Here is a 10,680-nt window from a genome sequence, read left to right as displayed (position 1 = left end):
TTTTAATTTCTTTATGATCGTTTTTAATTGACATTTATTTTTTATTTATTTGTCAAAACTGAGTTTTGTCCCAAAAAAAAAATCCATTCCGTTTTACATCTTGAAAAGCATATGAACAAAACAACAAAAATGTCAGTAATGAATAAGAAAGTCAATGGGTAATAAAATACCAGTAAGTAATGCTATAAAACTGAATGAATTACACATCAACTACGTACAACAGAGATACCACACATTTGTTAGGTCCATTAGCTCCATGCCCACTATGGATAGTGGAACAGGTTAGGTAATGGTGGCTCTCCCACTTCACCAACCCACTCACTAGTGAAAGTGGTAGGTGGTGACCAATTAGGCTCTCCCTCATAAATGAGGTGAGGAGGAGGGGCTCAAGAATGTGAGATTGTGGTGTAGAAATATAGAGTGAGCAAATCTGTGAGTGAGAGTGGTGGAAAGTAGGGGAAACATACATCATGGACACATTCAAATGCCGAGATCATGGCTTCAGTGCTTCCAGTACATTCGATGCTTCTGTCCACTCCTCCATTGGTCATCTCAGCAATCAACTGAAGAGCAAGTCAAAAAGAAACTTGATTAAATACTTGAAGATGAAAGAGAAGATTTTACAAGTGCAAATAAGAAGTGTAGAACTGTACCTCTTAAACTGGTTTGTTGTAGTCTTTGGGTTTCACAAACTCTGTCACACCGAACTTCTTTTGTGTTTACCCAAGACACAAAGAGAAATGCTCAATATTAGAAATTAAAGCCCACCATGTGTTAACTGCAATGTGAATCATAATGATTGTGTTTTACTCTTGTATTGTATGATGCATTTCTTCATATTCACTATTATTATTCAAGAAATGTTCAATGATGACAAAATGGAGGTTACATGTAGCCTATGTTGCAAGCTTCCACCAAGAATTTAGATGCAACTGGCCTATCAAAATAAGCAAATGCCTAATGTTGGCTTATTTGGTTGTGTTTTCATTTTGTATTTTTCAAATAAAACACTAAAAAGTTTGAAAATACTAATTAGTTTTCATAGACTGATGTGACACTTATCACATTATTGAAGTGAAGTGGATCTTTTCTCAAATTCTATAACTCCGTTATTACATGTCACATTAGTTAGTAAGAAAAATTTACAAGTTTTTCTAGTTTAGTATAACATTTTAAAATTAAAAAAAAAAAAAAAAAAACAATTCGTCAAACAAATAGAGCAGAGAATAGAAACTCAATCAATTTAGGAAAGTTGTGGAAGAATCGCATACTGATGTAGGGATTTAAAGAATTTAATGGAACAAAGCTGCATGCGACTATTTGCTTTAGTAAAAATACGGACTTGGTTACTCAGCGAGTGGTGACATCTATTCTAGAGGTGGGGGCATTGGAGCCGTATGGGAAGTATTTGGGATTACCATATTGTGTGGGGCATTCTAAGCGCGCCGTTTTGGGGTTTGTTAAGGAGCGAGTATGGTCTCGGTTAAATGGTTGGAAGGAAAAATCGTTATCGGTGGCGGGTAGAGAGGTCCTCATTAAGTCTGTTGCTCAAGCCATACCCACTTATATTATGTCCTGCTTCCGCCTTCCAACTGGAGTGTGCCATGAAATTGAATCTATGGTGAGCAATTTTTGGTGGGGACAAAGAGAGGAAACCCGTAAAATTCATTGGACTAGCTGGAAACAATTGTGTAAATCTAAATTATGTGGTGGTATGGGATTTCGGTGCCTTCAACATTTCAATTCAGCTTTGCTGGCCAAACAGTGTTGGCGACTACTGCAACGGCCTCAATCTTTGGTTGCGCGGGTCCTTAAGGCTAGGTATTTCCCACAAACTTCATTTCTTGATGCTGTGGTCGGGAGTAACCCATCATTCACCTGGAGGAGTATCGTCGGATCTCGAACATTATTAAATGCTGGGCTTCGATGGCGAGTTGGAAATGGTGAAAGCATCTCGGTTAGGTACGATAAATGGGTTCCAAGGCCTCACTCCTTTAAAATAATCTTGCCACCTTCGAATCTTCCGGATGATGCGCGGGTTAGTGATTTAATTGATCCTGAGAAGGGAGCATGGTATGATGAGATGCTTGCGCAAAATTTCTTGGGCATGGATGTGGAGGCTATCCGATGTATTCCTCTTTGTCCCACGTTACCCCCGGATCAATTGGTCTGGCATTTTTCCCGAAATGGTGAATTTTCAGTACGATCGGCATACCACTTGTGTATGGATATGGCCTCTGTGGATGGCCACGGTGATACCTCCACTAATGGGCAGTCGCCTAAGCAGTTCTGGCGAGGTTTTTGGCAACTTAATTTACCGACCAAACTAAAGATTTTTGGATGGAAAATGTGCCTTGGGTTGTTAGCGGTAAGGGCCAATCTGAGGCAACGTCATATCGTCAATATGGACTTATGTCCTTGGTGTGGAGTGGAGACTGAAACGGTAGGCCATTGTTTTCACAATTGTGACTTTGCCATGCAAGTGTGGCGTTCGAGCTCACTTAATTTGTTTATCAAATCCAATCCTGTGCACAATTGCTTTGAGTGGGTATATCAACTCATGGCCACAATTGGTCCAGAATCCATGCAATTATTTGTGGCTATGTGTTGGTGCCTTTGGAATAATAGAAACTCCATTCTGTTTGGCAACAATTCAAGGACGGTGGAGGAAGTTGTTTCTTTCGCGGTAAATTATGTTTCCGAATATGCTCAAGCTCAAGACCGTGGCCATCTTCCTCCGGCCCAGGGTCCGATGCGAAGGTGGGTTGCGCCACGCGAGGGTGTCTTCAAATTGAACTTTGATGGCTCTGTTAGGAAGGCCCATGCCAGTGCTGGGGTTGGCATTATTATTCGGGACTGTCATGGGGAAGTCATTGCGTCTATGGTTGAGCGGCTACAGTATATGGAGGACGTTGATTGTGTGGAAGCTATGGGAGCGATAAAAGCCCTGCAATTGGCTTGTGATTTGGGATTGGGCCATATTCATCTGGAAGGTGACTCTCAAAATGTGGTGGCTGCACTTCAAGGTAAGGCGGATAACCTCTCTTGCTATGGTCATTTTGTGGGGGTGGCTCAAGCGCTCCTTTTGCGGTTTCCTTCTTCATCGGTTTCGCATGTTTGTCGGGATGGCAATTCGGTGGCTCATTGTTTAAGTAGGTTAGCCTTTGATTTTGAGACGCCACGTATTTGGATGGAGGAGGTTCCTCCTTCTTTAATGGCGTTGGTGATGTCTGAGGCGTCTTCCTCTGTGTAATTGCTTATCCTCTCTAAAAAAAAAAAAAAAAAAAAAAAAAAAAAAAAAAAAAGCTGCATGCGACTAGGATAGATAATAAATGCAAGTAAGAAATGATGCAACAACACAAATACTCTATGTTAACATATTAATATATTAATATCATTATTAAATAGTATATCTATTAATATCATTATTAAATAGTATAGTTTGTATCTAATAGAAATAATATATTAATATAATCTGCACTATAGTATAATATGTATATAATAGGTATATAACTTTCGACTGCTTTCGGCCGATCCCTCCTTTCGGCTCCTTTTCTTTATTTTAATGAAACACATCATAATGATGTTTGTAATCCAGCTCCTATATTATGGAGCCTCGAATTGGTTTCTCATTACAGAATGAATAACAGATAATTCTCTGTCAATCTCAACTCTCTTTCAATTTATTTCACATGGTATCAGAGCACAGGTGTTTCTCCTAAGCCTCTGCATCACACTTTCTTCTCTTGGCAGATTGCTGCATACCTCGTCCTTACCTAATACACAGATTGGACAACACCAACACCTTCGTCTCTTCACGACGAAGCCAACGCCACCAGATTCATCATCATTTGAGGTCTCACGCGCCTCCACGCGCCGCCAGAACATCAGCCAACGCGCTGCCTCGCTTCAGACGCGCTCTACGCGCCTCCTACACTGTCCGGTGCTATTGTGCGCCACCGCCTCATCTGCTAACGTGAGCCGCGCGTTTCTGACGTCAGCCGACGTCAGCCCTTGCTGCTTCCGTGTGCCGTGTGTCTTCGCCTGCTAACGTGCGCCGCGCCAATCCATGCTAACCTGCGCCGCGCCAGTTTGACCAGCAGTTGACTATTTCATTTTCTGCCTTTCTGGTCATATTTTTGGTCCGTTCACTCCTTTTCTGACTAATTTTGACCATCTGAATTCACTGGTAACCTCAGTTTTTTCAGATTCTACCTCAATTGTGCTATTTTTCTCTCATGGATCGCCTGGACTCCTTTAATCACCCTATTTCCGTTATTCTTGACGGGACTAATTATGTCCTATGGGCACAAGCTATGTCTGGCTTCCTCAGAGGAAAGAAACTTTGGCGCATCATCACTGGGGATGTACGCAAACCCGTTCAAGAGACCACGGATTCCGCTGCCATGGACTCCGCCACCAAATATGTCGATCGATTGGAAGATTGGGATAGTAAAAACTATCAGATCATCACTTGGTTTCGCAATACTTCCATTACATCTATTAGCCTTCAGTTTGGTCGGTTCCAACTTGACTCTGCTTCCTCTCCTGCCAAAGCCATCTGGGATTTTTTATAAGAACGCTATCAGACTACTGGCCTTGCTCACCAATATCAGCTTCTGAGTCATCTTCACCGTATGCGCCAAGAAACAACTCAGAGCATTAATGATTTCCTCTCCCAAATGTATTATGTTTGGGATCAACTCGCTCTTTCTGAACCTCCATGGGATTGTACTACGGATGCTGCCTTGTTTACTACTTACCGTGACCAACAGCGCTTGGTTCAGTTTCTCATGGCTCTCACTCCCCGATTTGAGCCAGTCCGAGCATCTCTCCTTCATCGCACTCCTTTACCCACTCTTGAGCAAGCAATTTCTGAACTCCTGTCAGAGGAAACCCGATTTGGTACTCTCCATCCGCACCCTGTGGACTCTGTTCTTGCCACTCCTCAGATTCGAAGTTCTCCTTCCCCACCTTCACCACAGAAGTCCAATGCCTGCAATTACTGTCACAACCGCAATCTTCCGTCAACTCATCTTCTGGTTAATTGTCCAGTTCGTCTTTGTCGGTTTTGCAACAAGACTGGCCCTGGTCATCTCCAGCAAGACTGCTTCCGCAATCCCGCCTGTGCCTCTCGCAATGGTCCTTCCACCGGGAATTTTTCTCGCAGTCACTCTCACCGTTCTGGGACTCTGTTTAAACCAATGCCTGCTTAACGCACTGCTGCTGTTGCCTCAGAGGATTTACCTTTCTCTGTTCCTATAGACCCTTCCACTCCAGTCTTCTCTCAAACTGATGTCGAAGCCATGCTTCAACATTTTTGGCAGAATTCCGGTACTCCTCCATCTACTGCTTTATCTGTCACCGCAGGTAACTCTTCTTGGTACTTTGACTCCGCTTGTTGTAATCACATAACTTTTGATCCTACTATTTTTACTCCTCTCTCTTCTACTCCTCATGTTCCTTCTATCCATACTGCTGATGGGTCTCTTCTGTCTGTAAGTCATGTTGGTTCTGTTTCAACCTCTCACTTATCTTTATCCCATGTCTATCTTATGCCTGCTCTTACTTTAAATCTTATCTCCATTAGTCAATTATGTGAGCATGGTCTAACTGTTACCTTTTCCCGTACTGGTTGTTTGGTGCAGGACCCTCGGACGAGGCAAACTCTTGGGATAGGCCGTAAGCATGGACGTCTCTACGAACTCATCCATCTTCATGTTCCCGATTCCTCTCAGATCACAGCTCCTACCACTGCTACCACTGCTCCTCTTTTATCTCCTTTTCAGCTTTGGCATTGTCGTTTAGGCCATCTTTCTGTTGGTCGTTTAAAATCTTTAATTTCCAGTGGTCATTTAGGTCATGTAAGTTCTGATGTTTTAGATTGTGTGTCCTGTCAACTTGCCAAACAACCTGCCTTGTCATTTAATAAAAGTGCCTCTGTTTCTCTTGCACCATTTGATCTCATTCATTCTGATATTTGGGGACCCTCTCCTACTCCTACTATGGGAGGCGCACGCTATTTTGTTGTTTTTATAGATGATTTTTCCTGTTTTACATGGTTGTTTCTTATGAAAAATCGCTCTGAGCTCAAACAACTTTATTACAATTTTGCTGCAATGGTTAAAACACAATTTTCTAAAAATATTAAGCTTTTCGCTCCGACACTGCCATGGAATATAAAGATTTTGACTTTCTTTCCTTTCTTCAGCGTCATGGTACTCAACCTCATCGTTCCTGTCCCGGTACGTCTCAACAAAATGGCCGTGCTAAACGGAAACATCGACATATCCTTGACACTACTCGAGCTCTCCTTCTGTCTTCCTCTTGTCCGGAACATTTTTGGGGAGAGGCAGCTCTCACTGCTGCTTACACTATAAATTGTATCCCTACGCCTGTCATTCATAATCACACTCCTTATGAGCGTCTGCATGGCACCCGTCCCCCTTACACCAACCTTAGGGTTTTTGGATCTACCTGTTTTGTTCTTCTCCAACCTCATGAACGTACCAAACTTGAACCACGTTCTCGCCTTTGTTGCTTCTTAGGGTATGGTATTGAACACAAGGGGTATCGTTGTTGGGATCCTCTCTCCCAGCGACTTCATATCTCTCGTCATGTAGTCTTTTGGGAACACAAAATGTTTTCCTCTCTCTCTCTCTTCTGTTTGTCCGTTCCCTCATCCTCTCTGTTTTTTACTGACCCTTTCACGGATCTGTTCTCTGATGAGCCAACTCCACCAGCCTCTCTCGAGCCTGCCTTGCCTACCTCTGATGAACCTACCCCACCGCCCTTGCCAGCCTCCCTCGAGATCTCCGATGAGCTTACTCCACCGCCCCTACCCACCTCTCTCGAGCCTGCCTTGCCTACTGGTCTGTCCCATGCACTTGCTTCTTCTGATGGTCCTGCTCTTGCTCCCTCGGGATCCTCCCCTCCTGGTGAGTCTCTCCCTGTGGCTCCTCCTGCCTCTACTCGACCACACCGGGTAACCCAACCTTCTACTCGTCTTCGTGACTTTATTGTTGGTTCTACTACTTTTTCTACTTATGAACCGACCTCCTATCGTGAGGCTCGCTCCAATCCTCTTTGGCAGCAAGCTATGACTGATGAATTGCAGGCTTTAGACAAAACTCACACTTGGGACATTGTTGATCTTCCTCCTGGCAAGACTGCCATTGGTTGCAAATGGGTCTACAAAATCAAAACTTGTTCTGATGGATCTATTGAGCGCTACAAAGCCCGCCTTGTTGCCAAAGGCTTCAACCAAGAATATGGTATTGACTATGAGGAGACCTTTGCTCCTGTTGCTCGTCTCACCTCTGTTCGCAGCCTGATTGCGGTTGCTACCACTCGACACTGGGATCTTTATCAAATGGACGTGAAAAATGCTTTCCTTAATGGTGTTCTTCTTGAGGAGGTCTACATGCAACCTCCTCCTGGGTCTACTTATCCACCTCATAAAGTCTGCAAACTTCAGCGTGCTTTATATGGTCTCAAACAAGCTCCGCGCGCTTGGTTTGCCAAGTTCAGCTCTACTATTCATGACTGTGGTTTCACCTCCAGTTCTTATGATACTGCTCTTTTTATCCGGAACACTGCTCAAGGGACCACTTTGCTTCTTCTTTATGTGGATGATATGATTATCACCGGTGACGATCTTGATGGTATTCTATGCCTTAAACAGTTTCTTAGTCATCATTTCGAGATGAAAGATCTTGGTCCTCTCAGCTATTTCTTGGGTCTTGAAATCTTCCATGATTCCACGGGGTCTTTTCTCTCTCAGGCTAAGTATACCTCTGATCTTCTCACCCGCGCTGGTCTTACGGATTGCAAGACTGCCTCCACTCCCCTGGAGCCTCAAAGTCGTCTTACACCTCTTGATGGCACTCTTCTCTCTGATGCTACCCTATATCGTCAGCTGGTTGGCAGCCTTGTCTATCTCACTGTTACTCGTCCTGATATTGCCTATGCCGTTCATATTGTCAGCCAGTTTATGTCAGCTCCTCGTACCTCTCACTATGCTGCATTAGTCCGTATCCTTCGTTATCTCAAAGGTACCTTGTTTCATGGCCTTCATTATTCCGCCCGCTCCTCTCTCCAGCTTCGAGCTTTTTCCGATGTTGATTGGGCTGGGGATCCTACTGACCGGCGCTCTACTACCGGGTTCTGCTTTTTCTTGGGTGATTCTCTTATTTCTTGGCGCAGCAAGAAACAAACTCTTACTGCTCGCTCCAGTACCGAAGCTGAATATCGTGCTCTTGCTGATACTACTCAGGAGCTTCTCTGGCTTCGTTGGCTTCATGCTGACATGGGTGTTTCTCCCTCTGGCGCTACTGCCCTCTTTTGTGACAATCACAGTGCTCTTCAAATAGCTCACAATGATGTTTTTCATGATCGCACCAAGCACATTGAGATTGACTGTCATTTTATTCGTCAACACGTCGCTCGTGGTACTGTCCATCTCCATCCAATCTCCTCTACTGATCAACCTGCTGATATCTTCACCAAAGCTCATTCTCCTGGCCGCTTCATTGAACTTGTCTCCAAACTCCAGTTGGTTGATGTTTGCCCTCCTTGAGTTTGCGGGGGGCTGTTAACATATTAATATATTAATATCATTATTAAATAGTATGTCTATTAATATCATTATTAAATAGTATAGTTTGTATCTAATAGAAATAATATATTAATATAATCTGCACTATAGTATAATATGTATATAATAGGTATATAACTTTCGGCTGCTTTCGGCCGATCCCTCCTTTCGGCTCCTTTTCTTTATTTTAATGAAACACATCATAATGATGTTTGTAATCCAACTCCTATATTATGGAGCCTCGAATTGGTTTCTCATTACAGAATGAATAACAGATAATTCTCTGTCAATCTCAACTCTCTTTCAATTTATTTCACACTCTAGTAAGTTTTATGGAAGTAAATTTGTATCAAACACTACAAATATAATGCTTGCTAGTTCCTTTATACCTTGTTCACATCTATTAGAATTCAAATCCACACCGATAATCCTTGAAGCACCAGACACTCTGGCCCCCCTTCTGTAGCCTAATCATACAAAATTACCTTAAATATAATATTGATTAGATACATTTGGCTAGCAGACACACTTAATAACCATATTTATAAGGCAACCAGAGAGCAACAGACTCACAACTAGGCCTACAGCTCCCAATCCGAAGACAACCACAGTTGAGCCCTTCGTTGGCTTGGCAACATTCACAGTGGCACCAAATCCTACCCAAAATAAAATCCCACAAACTTTTTTATTAGAACAATATGAATTGAAAGGTCCAACAATAATCAACTCTGCAATTAGTTATTAGAATCAATAAGCCTTTAAATCGTTCATTTGAAAATTTTGAAAACTTTCTTATTGCATGATCATGGTGCTTTCTAAACCACACTGAATCCCTTGAAATGGTTTCATAGAAGTTTGTTGATATCTTCTTATTATAAAGCAAATTGATGGTATTGGCCAAAACTCAAAAGTTGCAGACAATAAAATTATCATTTTTTTTTTTACCTGTGGAGATTCCACAACTGAACACAAACTTTTTCGAGAGGTGCGAGGGTTAATCTTGGCAAGACAACCAACGTGGACAACCGTGTACTTGCTGAAGGTGGATGTTCCAACAAAATGGAAAATTGGTTTGTTATTGATTGAGAATCTTGATTTTTGATCATGGATCATCACTCCCCTGTCTGTGTTGAACCTCAGGAGATCACACATGTTGCTCTTTTCGGATTTACAGTGAGTACATTCTTTGCATTCCCCTGTAAAGACTGGAAGGAAATGATCGCCCGGTGCAAGATCAGTTACTCCCTCTCTAACACTCTCCACAATCCTACAATTCCACCAAAATCAACAAAATTCATATTTTCAATCCATAATTAGAAAACCCATTTCATTTTAGACATCAAAATTAACAAGAACAGACAACTTGTTGTGGGAATTGAAAAATATTTATTTTAATTTTATAGAATAATATTGAAAGCAAAACAGATTCTTTTAAATAGGTTTTCACAATTCAATATAAACTATACATATAAATATATAACAGAATAAGTAAAAGATGAAAGAATTCAGAAAGTAGCCTATGTGGTTGTGAGAGGCACGTCAAAGACGCTGTCCTAAAGTCGTTATGTGCTCCCTCCGTGCAGGTTCTAACGATCACAAACGACTCCAAGATACAACCCAAGAATCCACAGGAATCTGATACAATGCACAGTTGTACCAGAAGAGTTTGCCAAGAATGTATCTATTGCCCAGAAAATATGAAATATAGAATACTGTTTAGAGAAGAAGGAGAGAGAGAGAGAGAGAGAGATCAGAGTACGTTATATTCTTTTCTTGAGTAAGAGTCCTATTTTAAATAGGCTCTTTGGTGTCTGTTTGGAACAGACACACCTCTTCATTTAAAACCAAAACCAAATTTAAAATTCAAATAAATAAGGTTATAAAAGGAAATAAATAAATAATAAAATATAATAATAAAATAAAAATAATTAAAGTTTTGAAGCTTTTAGGAAATCTCCAACAATCCCCCACAAGATTCAAAACTTTGTAAAACAATCAAATAATAAAAAATAATATGGGCAACTTTAAAACCATACAATAGGTGTAGGTGTTTTTCAAACTTGAACCTCACTTAGTGTTAACAG

The 10,680-nt window shown here is 41.7% G+C and overlaps 1 protein-coding gene across 1 annotated transcript; it reads right to left on the bottom strand.

The window, feature by feature from the left end:
• Window positions 1-394: 394 nt before the first annotated feature.
• Window positions 395-9,961, bottom strand: LOC114289124 (uncharacterized). Its single transcript, XM_082876972.1, has 5 exons — window positions 9,542-9,961; window positions 9,170-9,252; window positions 8,986-9,063; window positions 654-710; window positions 395-563 (listed from the first exon to the last, which is right to left on the bottom strand). Exons 1-5 carry the CDS (start codon window positions 9,700-9,702, stop codon window positions 553-555), a joined length of 390 nt encoding a protein of 129 aa, XP_082733098.1. The 5' UTR covers window positions 9,703-9,961; the 3' UTR covers window positions 395-552.
• Between the last annotated feature and the right edge of the window lie 719 nt (window positions 9,962-10,680).

This window comes from Camellia sinensis, chromosome 6, assembly GCF_055761805.1.
Source record: "Camellia sinensis isolate YWXY chromosome 6, ASM5576180v1, whole genome shotgun sequence".
Lineage (NCBI taxonomy): Eukaryota > Viridiplantae > Streptophyta > Magnoliopsida > Ericales > Theaceae > Camellia > Camellia sinensis.
This window is presented reverse-complemented; position numbering and strand designations above follow the sequence as displayed.

Excerpts from the sequence above, each read along its gene's own strand:
- LOC114289124 (XM_082876972.1), bottom strand. The coding sequence starts at position 9,702 with ATGATCAAAAATCAAGATTCTCAATCAATAACAAACCAATTTTCCATT. Across the intron at positions 9,253-9,541 it reads CAGTTGTGGAATCTCCACAG|GATTTGGTGCCACTGTGAAT; the intron begins GTAAAAAAAAAA and ends TATTTTGGGTAG. Across the intron at positions 9,064-9,169 it reads TGGGAGCTGTAGGCCTAGTT|GCTACAGAAGGGGGGCCAGA; the intron begins GTGAGTCTGTTG and ends TTGTATGATTAG.